Below are 19,481 nucleotides of genomic sequence, written 5' to 3'. Positions count from 1 at the left end.
GACACGACCCAACATGGACTGTGCAGGTGTATGGTATTTTAGAGACATGCGCGGTTTTAGTATAACTCTAAAACGAGTGTTCTGTCTGCTCACGAAACAAACAAGTGAGAATGGGAAAGATCTGAGAATTCGGTTAAGGTCAGATGAATCTCCATCCAACATGACGAGCATACCGTCTTCGTTAACGAATAAAAATGGGTAGGATCTACTGGTATTCTATCTTGCAAAACTGATGATTCAGTACATAGCGAACGGTATAAAATGGGACTCAGTTCCATTCAGTACTAACGACCTCGTGAAAAATCGTGGCAAGTGAACCGAGAGTTTCATTCGATGACGGCAGTCTCCAGCGCTTCCTGCTATTACGTCACACGTAGTGAGAACCACGTGCTGCAGCTTGATATTGTCCACAGTTCTATAATTATTTCTATTGAAATTAGATTACGTTAAGAGGCGCATTGTTTCGAACTTAGCACCCTTATACAGGGTGAGTCACCTAACATTACTGCTGGATATATTTCGTAAACCACATCAAATACTGACGAATCGATTCCACAGACCGGACGTGAGGAGAGGGGCTAGTGTAATTGGTTACTACAAACCATAAAAAAATGCATGGAAGTATGTTTTTTAACACAAACCTACGTTTATTTTAAGTGGAACCCCGTTAGTTTCGTTACCACATCTGAACATACAAACACATATGTAATAAGTGCCGTTTGTTGCATTGTAAAATGTTAATTACATCCGGAGATATTGTAACCTAAAGTTGACGCTTGAGTAACACTCCTCCGCTGTTCGATCGTGTGTATCGGAGAGCACCGAATTACGTAGGGATCCAAAGGGAACGGTGATGGTCCTTAGGTACAGAAGAGACTGGAACAGCACATTAAGTCCACATGCTAACACCTTTTTATTGGTCTTTTTCACTGACGCACATGTACATTACCATGAGGGGTGAGGTACACGTACACACGTGGTTTCCGTTTTCAATTACGGAGTGGAATAGAGTGTGTTCCGATATGTCAGGCCAATAGATGTTCAATGTGGTGGCCATCATTTGCTGCACACAATTGCAATCTCTGGCGTAATGAATGTCGCTGACGCCGCAGTACATCTGGTGTAATGTCGCCGCAGGCTGCCACAATGCGTTGTTTCGTATCCTCTGGGGTTGTAGGCACATCACGGTACACATTCTGCTTTAACGTACCCCACAGAAAAAAGTCCAGATGTGTAAGATCAGGAGAACGGGCTGGCCAATTTACGCGTCCTCCACGTCCTATGAAACGCCCGTCGAACATCCTGTCAAGGGTCAGCCTAGTGTTAATTGCGGAATGTGCAGGTGCACCATCATACTGATACCACATACGTCGACGCGTTTCCAGTGGGGCATTTTCGAGCAACGTTGGCAGATCGTTCTGTAGAAACGCGATGTATGTTGCAGCTGTTTGGGCCCCTGCAATGAAGGGAGAACAATGTTTCTAGCGTCAACTTTAGGTTACAATATCTCCGGATGTAATTAACATTTTACAATGTAACAAACGGCACTGATTACGTATTTGCTTATATGTTCAGATGTGCTAACAAAACTAACGTGGTTCCATTTAAAAAAACGTAGATTTGTGTTAAAAACATACTTCCGTGCATTTTTGTATGGTTTGTATTAAACAATTACACTAGCCCCTCTCCTCACGTTCGGTCTGTGGAATCGGTTTGTCAGTATTTGATGTGGTTTACGAAATATATCCAGTGCTAAGTCAGCCTCATTCTGCCAACGGGCTTGTCAAAGAGGGCGGAGGAGCGGATAGAGGTTCAGGGCACTCTCTTGTCCTAGGGGTGGGAAATTGCCCCTAAAGGCGGAAGAATCAGCAATGATCAACGACATGAGGATGCAGAAGGCACTGCATTAAAGACACGTAACGTGTACCCACAGGACATGTGGCCTGTAATTGAAGAAGTGTCATGATGATCTCTCCATTGGCAAAAGATTCTGGAATAGTCCCCCATTCGGATCTCCGGGAGGGGACTGCCAAGGGGGAGGTTACCATGAGAAAAACATGGAATAATCTACGAAAGGATTACGTTCTGCGAGTCGGGACGTCGAATGTCAGAAGCTTGAACGTGGTAGGGAAACTAGAAAATCTGAAAAGGGAAATGCAAAGGCTCAATCTAGATATAGTTGGGGTCAGTGAAGTGAAGTGGAAGGAAGACAAGGATTTTTGGTCAGATGAGTATCGGGTAATATCAACAGCAGCATAAAATGGTATAACAGGTGTAGGATTCGTTATGAATAGGAAGGTAGGGCAGAGGGTGTGTTACTGTGAACAGTTCAGTGACCGGGTTGTTCTAATCAGAATCGACAGCAGACCAACACCGACAACGATAGTTCAGGTATACATTCCGACGTCGCAAGCTGAAGATGAACAGATAGAGAAAGTGTACGAGGATATTGAAAGGGTAATGCAGTATGTAAAGGGGGACGAAATTCTAATTGTCATGGGCGACTGGAATGCAGTTGTAGGGGAAGGAGTAGAAGAAAAGGTTACAGGAGAATATGGGCTTGGGACAAGGAATGAAAGAGGAGAAAGACTAATTGAGTTCTGTAACAAGTTTCAGCTAGTAATAGCGAATACCCTGTTCAAGAATCACAAGAGGAGGAGGTATACTTGGAAAAGGCCGGGAGATACGGGAAGATTTCAATTAGATTATATCATGGTCAGACCGAGATTCCGAAATCAGATACTGGACTATAAGGCGTACCCAGGAGCAGATATAGACTCAGATCACAATATAGTAGTGATGAAGAGTAGGCTGAAGTTCAAGACATTAGTCAGGAAGAATCAATACGGAAGGAAGTGGGATACGGAAGTACTAAGGAATGACGAGATATGTTTGAAGTTCTCTAACGCTATAGATACAGCAGTAAGGAATAGCGCAGTAGGCAGTACAGTTGAAGAGGAATGGACATCTCTAAAAAGGGCCATCACAGAAGCTGGGAAGGAAAACATAGGTACAAAGAAGGTAGCTGCGAAGAAACCATGGGTAACAGAAGAAATACTTCAGTTGACTGATGAAAGGAGGAAGTACAAACATGTTCCGGGAAAATCAGGAATACAGAAATACAAGTCGCTGAGGAATGAAATAAATAGGAAGTGCAGGGAAGCTAAGACGAAATGGCTGCAGGAAAAATGTGAAGACATCGAAAAAGATATGATTGTCGGAAGGACAGACTCAGCATACAGGAAAGTCAAAACAACCTTTGGTGACATCAAAAGCAACGGTGGTAACATTAAGAGTGGAACGGGAATTCTACTGTTAAACGCAGAGGAGAGAGCAGATAGGTGGAAAGAATACATTGAAAGCCTTTATGAGGGTGAAGATATGTCTGATGTGATAGAAGAAGAAACAGGTGTCGATTTAGAAGAGATAGGGGATCCAGTATTAGAATCGGAATTTAAAAGAGCTTTGGAGGACTGTCGGTCATCTAAGGCAGAAGGGATAGATAACATTCCATCAGAATTTCTAAAATCATTGGGGGAAGTGGCAACAAAGCGACTATTCACCTTCGTGTGTAGAATATATGAGTCTGGCGATATTCCATCTGACTTTCGGAAAAGCATCATCCACACAATTCCGAAGACGGCAAGAGCTGACAAGTGCGAGAATTATCGCACAATCAGCTTAACAGCTCATGCATCGAAGCTGCTTACAAGAATAATATGCAGAAGAATGGAAAAGAAAATTGAGAATGCGCTAGGTGACGATCAATTTGGCTTTAGGAAAAGTAAAGGGACGAGAGAGGCAATTCTGACGTTACGGCTAATAATGGAAGCAAGGCTAATGAAAAATCAAGACACTTTCATTGGATTTGTCGACCTGGAAAAAGCGTTCGACAATATAAAATGGTGCAAGCTGTTCGAGATTGTGAAAAAAAGTAGGGGTAAGCTATAGGGAGAGACGGGTCATATACAATATGTACAACAACCAAGAGGGAATAATAAGAGTGGACGGTCAAGAACGAAGTGCTCGTATTAAGAAGGGTGTAAGAGAAGGCTGTAGCCTTTCGCCCCTACTCTTCAATCTGTACATCGAGAAAGCAATGATGTAAATAAAAGAAAGGTTCAGGAGTGGAATTAAAAGACAAGGTGAAAGGATATCAATGATACGATTCGCTGATGACATTGCTATCCTGAGTGAAAGTGAAGAAGAATTAAATGATCTGCTTAACGGAATGAAAACTCTAATGAGTACACAGTATGGTTTGAGAGTAAATCAGAGAAAGACGAAGGTAATGAGTAGTAGTAGAAATGAGGACAGCGAGAAACTTAACATCAGGATTGATGGTCAGGAAGTCAATGAAGTTAAGGAATTCTGCTACCTAGGCAGTAAAATAACCAATGACGGACGGAGCAAGGAGGACATCAAAAGCCGACTCGCTATGGCAAAAAAGGCATTTCTGGCCAAGAGAAGTCTACTAATATCAAATACCGGCCTTAATTTGAGGAAGAAATTTCTGATGATGTACGTCTGGAGTACAGGATTGTATGGTAGTGAAACATGGACTGTGGGAAAACCGGAACAGAAGAGAATCGAAGCATTTGAGATGTGGTGCTATAGACGAATGTTAAAAATTAGGTGGACTGATAAGGTAAGGAATGAGTAGGTTCTACGCAGAATCGGAGAGGAAAGGAATATGTGGAAAACACTTATAAGGAGAAGGGACAGGATGATAGGACATCTGCTAAGACATGAGGGAGTGACTTCCATGGTACTAGAGGGAGCTGTAGAGGGCAAACCTGTAGAGGAAGATAGAGATTGGAATACGTCAAGCAAATAATTGAGGACGTAGGTTGTAAGTGCTACTCTAAGATGAAGAGGTTAGCACAGGAAAGGAATTCGTGGCAGGCCGCATCAAACCAGTCAGTAGACTGATGACAAAAAAAAAAAAAAAAAAAAAGACGTTAGGTGACTCACCCTGCTGTATATCTATAAGATCACCTCCCACAAGGAATCAGCTTAAATGACAATTTCACAGCTAGGTGTGTGACCTGAAACTGATCAGTTCCAAGCAGGCGACACAAACACAATAAAATGGGTAAATACGCTGCCCTAATTCCTACATAAAATAAAACAGAGAAGGGAATAAGAGGAAACAGATAAGAGAGTGCCAAACTTATAAATCCGGCAAAATAGGTTTGGGGAAGTTATAACAGTCCAAATGAGCAATTGCAGACCCATCGAGATGCTGTAGTACAGGTATTTTCTATGTTAGTTGGCACCACTGGATTATTTGCTGGGTAGATTGCGCGAGGTATGCTGTTGTGGATTCCCTTTGTAGTAGGCGAAAATATGACATATGTTCTGATGATATCGGTAAGTCACAGTTAAAAATGGAGACACTGGGGATATAAAATTAAATGATCAAATGGGCTCAGTCCTAGGTAGAGCTGATGGGAGACTTCAGTTCATATACAGGATACTGTAAAAATGCAGCTAGTCTAGACTTCCATGTAAACCACCATAATACACTCCTGGAAATTGAAATGAGAACACCGTGAATTCATTGTCCCAGGAAGGGGAAACTTTATTGACACATTCCTGGGGTCAGATACATCACATGATCACACTGACAGAACCACAGGCACATAGACAAAGGCAACAGAGCATGCACAATGTCGGCGCTAGTACAGTGCTGGACGTGCAGACCGCGTGAGACGACGCTTCATCCAGTCCCAAACATGCTCAATGGGGGACAGATCCGGAGATCTTGCTGGCCAGGGTAGTTGACTTACACCTTCTAGAGCACGTTGGGCGGCACGGGATACATGCGGACGTGCATTGTCCTGTTGGAACAGCAAGTTCCCTTGCCGGTCTAGGAATGGTAGAACGATGGGTTCGATGACGGTTTGGATGTACCGTGCACTATTCAGTGTCCCCTCGACGATCACCAGTGGTGTACGGCCAGTGTAGGAGATCGCTCCCCACACCATGATGCCGGGTGTTGGCCCTGTGTGCCTCGGTCGTATGCAGTCCTGATTGTGGCGCTCACCTGCACGGCGCCAAACACGCATACGACCATCATTGGCACCAAGGCAGAAGCGACTCTCATCGCTGAAGACGACACGTCTCCATTCGTCCCTCCATTCACGCCTGTCGCGACACCACTGGAGGCGGGCTGCACGATGTTGGGGCGTGAGCAGAAGACGGCCTAACGGTGTGCGGGACCGTAGCCCAGCTTCATGGAGACGGTTGCGAATGGTCCTCGCCGATACCCCAAGAGCAACAGTGTCCCTAATTTGCTGGGAAGTGGCGGTGCGGTCCCCTACGGCACTGCGTAGGATCCTACGGTCTTGGCGTGCATCCGTGCGTCGCTGCGGTCCGGTCCCAGGTCGACGGGCACGTGCACCTTCCTCCGACCACTGGCGACAACATCGATGTACTGTGGAGACCTCACGCCCCACGTGTTGAGCAATTCGGCGGTACGTCCACCCGGCCTCCCGCATGCCCACTATACGCCCTCGCTCAAAGTCCGTCAACTGCACATACGGTTCACGTCCACGCTGTCGCGGCATGCTACCAGTGTTAAAGACTGCGATGGAGCTCCGTATGCCACGGCAAACTGGCTGACACTGACGGCGGCGGTGCACAAATGCTGCGCAGCTAGCGCCATTCGACGGCCAACACCGCGGTTCCTGGTGTGTCCGCTGTGCCGTGCGTGTGATCATTGCATGTACAGCCCTCTCGCAGTGTCCGGAGCAAGTATGGTGGGTCTGACACACCGGTGTCAATGTGTTCTTTTTTCCATTTCCAGGAGTGTATCAGAAGTTGCGACATAGTTAGAAAATCCGTATTATACATTAATATTTTATGCCAGATAATTAAGTTTTGTAAACGATGAAAAACTTCAAACATATGTTGGCTCGATGTTGAAGTTGAATTGTTTGTACTCAGATCTGAAGGCGGTTATCACAGACCTAAATTAATTACATGGTCTGTAACTGCAATAAATATAAAATACCATCATAGAATATTACTCATCTTTGTAGTACTCATAGCAGAGATAACAAAGAAGTTATAATGAACTTATACATGTGATACAGCAGGAATGGTCGCTGGTTTGTTTGGTTGGCGGGGGAGTGGTTCAAATGGTTCAAATGGCTCTTAGCACTATGAGACTTAACATCTGAGGTCATCAGTCCCCTAGAACGTAGAACTGCTTAATCCTAACTAACCTAAGGACATCACACACATCCATGCCCGAGGCAGGTTTCGAAACTACGACCGTAGCAGTCGCGCGGTTCGGGACTGAAGCACGGGGGAGTGTCAGGAAAATGGTGAAAACCAGAACTGGCAGATTGCTGAAGCTACAGGCCAAGTATCCCACTGTAAAATACTTACGATATTTCGAGAAGCAGTATTAAGAGAGTTATCTAGTTATATACCATAGCCCCAGAAGTAGTATCGCTCAGCTCACACCAGATTAAACTAAGAACAGTATACTCATAAATAGAGGCATTTAAAAGTTGTTCTTCCTTCTCTTCATTTGTGAATGGACCGAGAACGCGTTACAACAGGGAGAACTCTCCGCAATGCATTTCACTGTGCACTTGCGGTAGCTGGATATAAACGTATAAAGGTACAACAGCGGAACCTTGAACGCAAAAATTTATGGTTACTAATTGCACAGCATTCTTAAAGAATATAGCAAGGAAACAAACTATGAAGTGAGAAATTGATACAGTAAAAAATGATAAGACGAAGTAGAAATTCTCTGTACCATTTCTGACGAGCAAGAGATGTGGAAGAAGAAACTGAGGAAATATGCGTAGATTACTGCTGCAAGAGCAAACTTAAGAACTAAAAAAGATACTGATAACACAATAAGTGCTCTCCATTAATGACTATATATAATTATTGGATTTAAATGATAAGGCCACAGCCAGCAGTTTAAAGCTCATAAAAATTAAGTTTAACTAAGCAAAATACGATGCAAGACGCAATGCATAATAGCAAAATTCACATTCCGGTTGTGAGATTAAACATAATTTCAGGCAAACTGAATGAAAACATAATTCCGTGTAACTACGATTTTCAAATTGCTAACGTTTGGTATGTGAAAGCCGAAGTGCCGATGAACGACAGTAGAACTTAGGAAATTCGCAAGATATCCCAAAGTGCAAGGCCACTCCCCCTTGTTGAGACAATTTGCATTTGCGTTCCCTGATTAGTACTAGGATTCTTGAAGTCAGGGCCAGTAAACGACGCTGACAACAAAGTGTGCCTTTGCAGTTGCAGACCTCCGTATCTATTATGGGATTGGGTAGGCAAGCACAAACGAACTGCTGCACACACTGCAGTAATAAATTACCACTAAAAAAGCTAAATAAAATGAGTAAAAGTGTGTAACCTAACCACTAAGTACTGTAGTAATAACAGTGACGAAGTTCATTTGCAATAGAAACACAAAGAAAGATAAATAAAAAATAAAAATTCGTAAAATTGTTAAATTGATGTCAGTTTCCACCTTAAGTAAACGAATTAAAATCACAATTAAGTGCAGTGTAGATTGCGTCAATAGTAATCATATTTACAACAGTCCCCAGTGGAATCAGCTAACTAGATTGTAAAACCCAAGCCCGAATGCCGGTTATATCGTACTGAAATTGTTTGGTGGCGATGCACATTCACTCTACCAAGTTCGTTATGAAGTAAACTAAAATATGTGTAATGATTTAGTTTTGCAGCCGTGACAGCATACGTCACTGAAAAGTACCGTAAAGAGTCAACATCCCCCAAGTGTTGCTCAAACTCTGGCACCGACAAAATTTCTAATTGTTGGTGAGCGCGACTGCGATGCCGCCCTCCAGCCAAGTTCAATTTCCGGCCGAACACTACTCGGACTCATCATCAGCTCTAAATGTGAAAGACCGACAATAAAGAACGTCCGAAGGCCGACCGATTTTAAAAGACCGGGAGGGGTGTCAGCGCCGCCAGTTTAACACAAAACGGAAACAAGACAACGCTAATCATGTTCATGACTTGTCACAAAAGTGTTGCTCGAATAACCATAATTGAATATACGAGTACATTTGTCTCCTTGCAGTTAAACGTACTGACGTGAACGCCTCCCTACGCTAGTCGGTTTCCAACCCAACTACGTGCATATTCGGAGAATATTAATAAATAAACAATAAGTTGCTGTCATTCATTACTTTTAAAATTACAAAGTACAAGCAGAAACTTATATATGCACAAGTGTGTCATGCCAAGATAGAGCAGAATTTCTTGCTTATTTACGTGGGACATTTGGTTATTACTTGGCAATCGTCAAATCAAATTATGGCTTATTTAAATGATGGTCTATTTTGGATTACGAAAAGGAAAATCGCTTGGTAGAAGGATAAAAGTACAGGTAAGACACTCCGACATTATCTGTATTGAGCTCTAGTCAATTAGAATATTGGTGATCAAATTCTATATTATTCTTTATCGAATTAAGTTTCAGATGAACTAGGTTAGTATGCGTGTGCTGTACAGCTCAGATACACTGACAATTGTTTACGCGTATGGTGACATTGGTTTGACAACTGCATAACGTAAAGTACTAGTTCAGTTATTGTTTATACATATCAGTGACTGTCAAAAAATACATTTTGTAAAGCCTCGTGCAGTACTGCAGTCGACTTGTGACGTCAAGATGCACAATCTGATGTCATTTGTTTCGTAGGTGCATGTTACGAAATTTTAATATTTTTCCCTGTAATAATCGCAGGTTTCCATTTCATGACTGCAGAGTGACGTTTTTTGACAGAAGGGCATACGTTCAAAACTGCGAGCAACAGACTCATTCGCCTTTGTGCTCAGCGCTGAAAGAAAGGAGCTCTATCTCACCGCTATATAACTCCCCTACGTTAAGCCTCCAGACAGCCGAGCTTGTATACTCACGAGATCTATCCCACAGAGACAGGAGGAAATTACTCTAAAACAAATAAGTAAGATACATATTTAATTCACCGGAATAAATTGAGTTCAAGGATATCAACAACGGTCATGAGTTCCATTCAAAACTGTAATATGTCTGGCAGGTACAGTAACTAAACAGTATTTTGAAGGGGCATCCAAAACTACAGTGCATTAAACTTATCGCAAGATGTGCAGAGAAACATTATTCATTGCTGGCGAAGTGTGAGTAAATCGGTATCAAGACTGTACGTTGCTAACCAAAAAACTTTACTGGACACAAATCGCTTTCATTTCACGACAAATCAGGGAATATGGATACAAATGGATGAAAGAATGAGGAAAACGAAAGACAACTTCATTGGATTTGTTGATATCAAAGAAGTCTCCGTCGATTGAAAGCGTAGAACAGGGTGGGCAGCACGACGCGCAAGGGATGGGTCCAGCAATTGTTTTCAAATCGGCCTGCGCAACAACTTCGTGGGGGAGCGAGGCGCTGACATTGTACTCCACACGTTACATAGTTTCGGATGTTCCTCATTTTGTTGTTCGTATTTTGGTTTCTGTATAACGGATCCGATTAAGACTTTTAGACGTTTTAGAATGAACACTTAAGTGACGGCTTAATTTATTTAGTGTCACAAAAATTACCCACACCTATGCGATCTGTCATCAAAAGTACTGTTGGACACATACTTAAAAATATTTGCTAACAGTGTTTATGGTGACTGACACCCTAAATTACAAAATTCCTGTGACCTGCCTGTGGCCAAAAATCGAAAATATTGCTTGTCGACTGGGGTTGCCATACTGATTGCCGTATTTTGTTTATCTGTTCTTCCTCATATTAAAATTAGTAAATAATTCTTGTCGACTGTAGTGTTAGATCACTGTAACAGCTGAAACTCAAGGTAATTTATTGTCATTTAGCGGCAACCAGCTTGCTGTTAAAGGTGTTTATTTTTCCATGGTGACGTTTCAAGATAATTGGCAGACAATCTTACGAGGGTTACACTTATTTACGTTTCTTTACTACCAGCATTGCATTATTTTACTACGGAAGTTTTTAAGACAGCTACCGTAAAATTGTCTTAAGTAAAGAAACGCTATTCACGACACGGAAACGAATGCTAACCTCTGAGGATCGGTTGAACACAAAATGGATGTACTTTCAAAAATGATTTTCTGTGCGTATTTTCTTTGTGTAGCGTGTCGGGAAAGCGATTCCTATTGATTCATTACCCCACAAACATTAACTTCACGAACACTATGGTTGTAACGTAATCGCTAGGGGTGCCCCTCTCCCATCAGGCGACGTGCCGGGCCGCTTAAGTAAATATGTAAACCAGAGGCACGGGTCACTAAAGGTTGCCCATACCTGAAGTAGAAGAACCATAGAGACAGAAGAACAAACACCAACATCTATAAAAATCGATAAAAATAATAAAAGTGCAAAATGATAAAGAGAGTGTAAATAAGGCTCTGAGCACTATGGGACTCAACTGCTGTGGTCATAAGTCCCCTAGAACTTAGAACTACTTAAACCTAACTAACCTAAGGACAGCACACAACACCCAGCCATCACGAGGCAGAGAAAATCCCTGACCCCGCCGGGAATCGAACCCGGGAACCCGGGCGTGGGAAGCGAGAACGCTACCGCACGACCACGAGATGCGGGCAGAGTGTAAATAAGGGAATACAACAGAGTTACATATTTTCTTTCCCTATATTTTGTTAGTATATAAGAAAAAGAAGAAATTAATGCAAAGCAATACAAAGAGACTTCTTTCCCGTAGATGTCAAAACTGGAAAAACGTAAATTCAAAGCTTCTTCTTGTGATAATTTTAGAAACCCAAACCGATAGCATATGGAATGATCTGACGTGGAGAGATGTTACAAACTAAGAGGTTGAAATCATAACTAGGAACGCCTTGCAGCTGTTCGTGTGTTTACTTTCTATTCCTCCATGACACCATGGCCTTCCACCTTCCAGTGTATTGCTAGCGTACAGGTGTTGCCCACACCACATCGGACTTTCAGCAATACGGCGGAAGTACGCCCTTACATTGATTTCATACAGATGGTGTCTACCATATCTTATGTCCTGCATGGTGTCATCAGGTAAGCTATTTTCTAGATTTCTTCCATTCTCAACGTTTCGGTTCCATACTACAGTATTATTTTTGGATGATATTTCATGTATACTTATAGTACTTTCAGTAGATGTTGGTTAAATTTTAGAGATTTATTGACGGTTACAGTAGCGTTCCATTCATTATTTGGTTTTTCCCGCTTTTCTCTAGGCCTGATTCATTGATCAGTTATGCTCTGTACATTTTTATAAGCGTCTGTTGCATGTACTAAATTTTATTATGACAAGCCTCCAGTGTGATTTGACTCTTAAAGTGGATAACTTCCCGAATGCTGAGACTCTGTAACCATCCACCTATTAGGAAAATATAGGCATTGTGAGTACTTGTCATTGCTTTTTGTTGAATAGTTACAGTACGTATGATTTTGAATTTATACCATTTCAAAACAGTCTGACAAAGTGATTTCGCAGATAAAGCTGAAGATGTGTCCTTAGTGACGTGAAACCGGTCATTGCAAATAAAGTACCTTCATACAGCAACGTGGCTTTTGGAGACACCTCATCATTCTTGACTTTTAATTTTTATAATTTTTATGATATTTTGCTGGTGATTGAATGCTGAGTGTTCTCATTTCATTGTTACTCACAATGTCTCTGAACTGTGGTTGCCTACCGAGAAAGTTGTTTGTAACACAATAATAGATGCACCACAGTATCATGGTGAAATATGTTACTGGTTAAAATCCACGATGGTATGGAGGCGATGGTTTAATAACAGTGTCCGTACATTAAATCTTCGTATTCTTGTATGTTGCTGATACACGCCACTATGGTTTCGAAACAAAGGATTTCCAATTTAGTTTGTGAAGATCTGTGTACAAATTGCAGCAAACAAGCACACTACTACCAAAACGTGGTTTTCAAAATATAGCAGGCTGTAATATAAGTTCGTGACGTAATGGGGAACTGAACACAAAGCGGAGGGGCAACTTAGCATTAGGATAGGTTGAATACGCTGCTATGGGTGAACTCAATATCGTTTGATGCGATGTAATCATGTTGCTGTCGCAGTGAATTGTGTTGTTAGATACCAGACAATAAACCTAAAATTAACTGCCTACGTTCACTGGGTTTCAGTGGATAGTTACCAGCGGAACCGCATATTCCTGACGACGCCTCTCATGCGGCGAGGCATTCCGGTAACGTTGAGTACGATCCCCTTCGACGGCGAGGAGGATCCAAAGCAGAAGCCGTATCCCAACCTGGATATACACCGTACCACGGAGGACACCATCACCGATTGCGACAATCAGCTGGTGGACATCGTCACAACTGTGGTGAGTCTCTTGAGACACATACATCTGCCTTTGTGCTCTACAAAACCCCGTCACAGCGTGTGGCTCCATGCCCAGTTTCTGTGCAGAGACTGCAGAGCTGCCACCTACCATCCGGCAGAAATTTCAATCACATCGGCATTCCAAGCTGTTGCTCGCTCGATTATAGGACAAATTTTCTATAATCGTTCGTGAACAACGGGACAATTTCGAACAAATGTGAGGCGTTAGTTAAATCCACTTGATGTGTGGAAAATACAATCCTAAACCAAGGCTGAAATATACTGAGGGGCAAAAAATCGTCGGATATCTCCCAGTTCCGTGTGGGACCTCCTTTTGTTCGGTGTAGCGCAGCAACTCGACGTGGAATAGACTCAGCGAGTCGTTGGGCGTCTCCTGTCTCTAAAGCCGTCAATAATTGCGAAATGTTGCCAGTGCTTGATTTTGTGCACGATCTGACATCTTGATTATAACCCACAAATGTTAGCTGGGAATCATGTCGGGCGATCTGGATGGCCAGATCATTCGTTCGAATTGTCCAGAATGTTCTTCAAACCAATCGTGAACATCTGTGGCGCAGTGACCTGGCGCATTATCATCTACAAAAGTTCCATTCATGAAAGGCTGGAAATGATCTCCAAGTAGCCGAACATAACCACGTCTCGACAATAGTAGGTTTATTTGGACCAGAGGACCCAGTCCATTCCACGTAAAAGTGGACCACCCCATTATGGAGCCACCATCATCTTGCACAGTGCCCTGTTGACAACTTGGGTCCATGGCTTCGTGGGGTCTGTGCCACACTCCAACACTACCATTAGCTATTATCCACTGAAATATGGACTCATCTGACGTGGCTACGGTTTTCCAGTCGTGCAGAGTCCAACCGATATGGTCACGAACCCAAGAGAGACGCTGTGGGTGGTGTAGCGCTGTTAGCGACACTCGCTTCGGTCTTCTGCTGCCGTAGCCCATTAACGTAAAATGTCGCCGCACCGTCCTAACGAATACATTTCCGTCGTACGTCCCACAGTGATTTCTGCGGTTATTTCACGAAGTATTGCTTGTCTGTTAGCACTGACATCTCCAAGCAAACGCCGCTGCTCTCGGTCGTTACATGAAGGCCGTCGGCCAGAGCGTTGTCCATGGTGAGACGTAATGCCTGAAATTTTGTATTCTAGGAAAACTCTTGAGACTGTAGATCTGGGAATACTGATTTCCATAACGATTTCCTAAATGGAATGTCGCATGGGTCTAGCTCTAACCACCATTCTGCGTCCGAAGTCTGTTAATTTCCGTAGTACGTCGGAATCCTTTCACATGAATCACCTGAGTACAAATGACTGCTCTGCCTATGTACTGACCTTTTATACCTCGTGTACGCGATACAGCCGCCACCTGCGTATGTGCATATCGTTATTTCACACCCTTTGTCACTTCTATGTAGACTGCCAGCCTGATTACTCAGCCACACAGCAGTATCAGGATTAAAGAGGTTATAACGGGGTGGCGTTGATGATGCAGCAGTTATGTCTATTCTGCTGCCTCTGCCAACCGTGTTCATAAATAGACTGATATAACCCAATGATTGATGCTTTGGGGAAGCAGATAATGACGGGTACTATAAAGAACAATTACTATTATTAAGTCACGAACGGTAGTTTTTTATCCACTAATGCAGTGCCAGAGTTGTTCAGAAATTCGATTAAACGGTCCTTCCGTCATACATGCATGTCTGAAGAAATGTCATAGTATTTCTGAACAACACTCGCACTTAAATATCATTTTTATCCGCCAACACCGGGCGTGCGTCTTTCAATCAAAACGTCTCCGCTGTATGGTAATATTCATAATGGGTGTACGAGTACAGGTTGTAGACACAGGCCTGACGACATATGGAAGTTTGGGTCTGGCCGTGAATCGAACTCCGATAGGACGGCAAGGCGATAAGTGGGAAATCCGGGTTTTTGTTCCGGTCGGGCACCAATTTTCACTGTTGTTATTCCATTGTACAACTGACGGTTCTCCATACTGAAAAGACGACACGGCAAAAACTTTTACGCATTCACAGTAAATGAGGAGGAGGAAGAAAAGATTAGTGTTGTACGTCCCGTCGACAACGAAGTCACTTAAGGGATGCAGCACAACCTCGGATTAAGGAGGGATGGAGAAGGATATTGGCCGTGCCATTTCAAAGGGCCATCTCTAAATTTGCCTGAAGTGATTTAGTGAAATCACGGAAAGCCCAAATCAGGGATGTCTGGGTTTGAAAAGTCGTCCTCCCGAATGGGACTCCAATGCACTAACCATTGTGCCATCCCGCTCGGTCACAGATAATTAATATTCTGCGTGCCACTAAACGATTTCTATATTGTAAAACTCTCAACTGAAATAACGCTGCGCGAATATTCGTTTACCAAACAGATGAGCAACTTTAAAAGAACACTACGGGCTCGTAGGTATTCTGAAATACATAAATAAATAATTAAAATAGAACTGCTCCGCTTCAGTAGCTGCGCGGTCGGCGCTGCGACTGCCAAGCGAAGAGGCTCGAGTTCGATTCCTGGCCGGGTCGGAGATTATCTCCGCGCTGACCAGTGGCGCTCAGCAACAGAAACTGGACTTTATTCCGAACACTGTCAGTGGGAATTAATTACTTTAATATTCAACCTCGGGGAAAACGGAGGTACCTGCAACAAAGTCATTGCGACTAAGCAATTCGATAAACTGACTCTCCCCTGTTAGAAATGATAGTAAACAACTCGACCTGTGATGTTACAGAATCCTTACAAGGCACAGGAGAAACTGAAATTCAATGCATATATTTCGTATTAGACACTATAAATTAGCTCAACTGCAACACAAGGTGACTGCTAAGTCCACTGACAAAATTTAACAGGCTGTTGAGAGATATTTTTAGAGTAATTTGTTGAAAGGGACACACGGTCACCTGGGGCTTGGTACAGAGTAATTTTTACATTGTTTCTTACCACTTTTAACTTCCATATCTGTAAGGCAATGAATACATTTGCACAACATTGTAAATTTCGACGGTATTCCCTGAGTGTCTTGTCTGAACCAACCCTGTTCCACTCACTCACTCACTCACCCACTGTTCTCACTTCTCAAAGAGTTCAGTGTCGGTGTTGATGGGCCTAGGCAAGGCGTAAAGCTTTGTGTCGTGCACTCATGAAGGGTACACGAGTGCGCCTGTGGCTCTGGAAACCCATATCGATGACGTTTCGTTGAACGATTCGCACATCGACACTTGTTGATAGCCCAGCATTGAAATCTTCAGCAATTTGCGGAAGGGTTGCACTCCTGTCACGCTGAACGATTCTATTTAGTCGTCGTTGGTCCCGTCCTTGCAGGATCTTTCCCCGGCCGTAACGATGTCGGAGATTTGATGTTTTACCAGATTCCTGATATTCACGGTTGACTAGTGAAATGGTCGTATGGGAAAATCCCCACTTCATCGCTGCCTCGGAGATGCTGTGTCCAATCGCTCGTGCCCTACTATAACACCACGTTCAAACTCATAATTTTGATAACCTGCCATTGCAGCAGCAGTAACCGATCTTACAACTGCGCCAGACACTTTTTATCTTATATAGGTGTTGTCGACTGCAGCGCCGTTTCGTGCCTGTTTGCATATCTCTGTATTTGATACACATAGCTGTACCAGTTACTTTGGCGCTTCAATGGATTTTAACAGATGTTCTGATGTGTGTGAATTTCTAAGGGACCAAACTGCGGAGGCCATCGGTCCCTAGACTTACGCATTGCTTGAACTGCACTACTGGCCATTAAAATTGCTACACCACGAAGATGACGTGCTACAGACGCGAAATTTAACCGACAGGAAGAAGATGCTGTGATATGCAAATGATTAGCTTTTCAGAGCATTCACACAAGGTTGACGCCGGTGCCGACAGCTACAACGTGCTGACATGAGGAAAGTTTCCAACCGATTTCTCATACACAAACAGCAGTGGACCGACGTAGCCTGGTGAAACGTTGTTGTGATGCCTCGTGTAAGGAGGAGAAATGCGTACCAACGCGTTTCCGACTTTGATAAAGGTCGGATTGTAGGCTATTGCGATTGCGGTATATCGTATCGCGACATTGCTGCTCGCTTTGGTCAAGATCCAATGAATGTTAGCAGAATATGGGATCGGTGGGTTCAGGAGGGTAACACGGAACGCCGTGCTGGATCCCAACGGTCTCGTATCACTAGCAGTCGAGATGACAGGCATCTTATCTGCATGGCTGTAACGGATCGTGCAGCCACGTCTCCATCCCTGCACTTTGGTCAAGATCCAATGAATGTTAGCAGAATATGGGATCGGTGGGCTCAGGAGGGTAACACGGAACGCCGTGCTGGATTCCAACGGTCTCGTATCACTAGCAGTCGAGATGACAGGCATCTTATCTGCATGGCTGTAACGGATCGTGCAGCCACGTCTCCATCCCTGAGTCAGCAGATGAGGACGTTTCCAAGACAACAACCATCTGCACGAACAGTTCGACGACGTTTGCAGCAGCAGGGACTATCAGCTCGGAGACCATGGCTGCAGTTACCCTTGACGCTGCATCACAGACAGGAGAGTCTGCGATGGTGTACTCAACAACGAACCTGGGTGCACGAATGGCAAAACGTCATTTTTCGGATGAATCCAGGTTCTGTTTACAGCATCATGATGGTCGCATCCGTGTTTGGCGACATCGCGGTGAACGCACATTGGAAGCGTGTATTCGTTATCGCCATACTGGTGTATCACCGGGCGTGATGGTATAGGGTACCATTGGTTACACGTCTCGGTCACTTCTTGTTCGCATTGACGGCACTTTGAGCAATGGACGTTACATTTCAGATGTGTTACGACCCGTGGCTCTACCCGTCATTCGATCCCTGTGAAACCCTACATTTCAGCAGGATCATGCACGACCGCATGTTGCAGGTCCTGTACGAGCCTTTCTGGTTAGAAAAAATATTCGACTGTTGCCCTGGCCAGAACATTCTCCAGATCCGTCACCAATTGTAAACGTCTGGTCAATGGTGCCGAACATCTGGCTCGTCACAATACGCCAGTCACTACTCCTGATGAACTGTGGTATCGTGTCGAAGCTGCATGGGCAGCTGTACCTGTACACGCCATCCAAGCTCTGTTTGACACAATGCCCAGGCGTATCAAGGCCGTTACTGCGGCTAGAGGCGGTTGTTCTGGGTACTGATTTCTCAGGATCTATGCACCCAAATTGCGTGAAAATGTAATCACATGTCAGTTCCAGTAGAATAAATTTGTCCAATGAATGCCCATTTATCATCTGCATTTCTTCTTGGTGTAGCAATTTTAATGGCCAGTAGTGTAACTAATGCTACGAACAACACACACACCTATGCCCGAGGGAGGACTCGAACCTCTGACGCGAGTGGCCGCACAGTTAGTGGCATGGAGCCTCTAACAGCGCGGCTGTATTTTAACAGAAACAAAGATAACTGGGTGGGAAAAAAGAAAGAAAGAAAAAAACTCTGTAACGGGCCATTGTAGAGCACGAAACCTCTGGTATCGCAGCATGAATGGTTCGAAAGCCTTCCAGAACGCACGAATCCAGACGATAGCCGCTATGCAGCGTTCCAAATACACTCCTGGAAATTGAAATAAGAACACCGTGAATTCATTGTCCCAGGAAGGGGAAACTTTATTGACACATTCCTGGGGTCTGATACATCACATGATCAAACTGACAGAACCACAGGCACATAGACACAGGCAACAGAGCATGCACAATGTCGGCACTAGTACAGTGTATATCCACCTTTCGCAGCAATGCAGGCTGCTATTCTCCCATGGAGACGATCGTAGAGATGCTGGATGTAGTCCTGTGGAAAGGCTTGCCATGCCAATTCCACCTGGCGCCTCAGTTGGACCAGCGTTCGTGCTGGACGTGCAGACCGCGTGAGACGACGCTTCATCCAGTCCCAAACATGCTCAATGGGGGACATATCCGGAGATCTTGCTGGCCAGGGTAGTTGACTTACACCTTCTAGAGCACGTTGGGTGGCACGGGATACATGCGGACGTGCATTGTC

General features: G+C 43.9%; 1 protein-coding gene across 1 annotated transcript in view; it reads left to right on the top strand.

Moving 5' to 3' along the window:
- Positions 1–19,481, top strand: part of LOC126473617 (protein yellow-like) — a 52,788-nt gene that overhangs the window by 17,797 nt on the left and 15,510 nt on the right. Inside the window, exon 3 of the mRNA XM_050100787.1 lies at positions 13,191–13,390. Within this exon, the coding sequence (XP_049956744.1) occupies positions 13,191–13,390 (200 nt within the window). The remainder of the gene's footprint in view (positions 1–13,190; positions 13,391–19,481) is intronic.

Source organism: Schistocerca serialis, chromosome 4 (genome assembly GCF_023864345.2).
Source record: "Schistocerca serialis cubense isolate TAMUIC-IGC-003099 chromosome 4, iqSchSeri2.2, whole genome shotgun sequence".
NCBI classification, from domain to species: domain Eukaryota; kingdom Metazoa; phylum Arthropoda; class Insecta; order Orthoptera; family Acrididae; genus Schistocerca; species Schistocerca serialis.
This window is presented reverse-complemented; position numbering and strand designations above follow the sequence as displayed.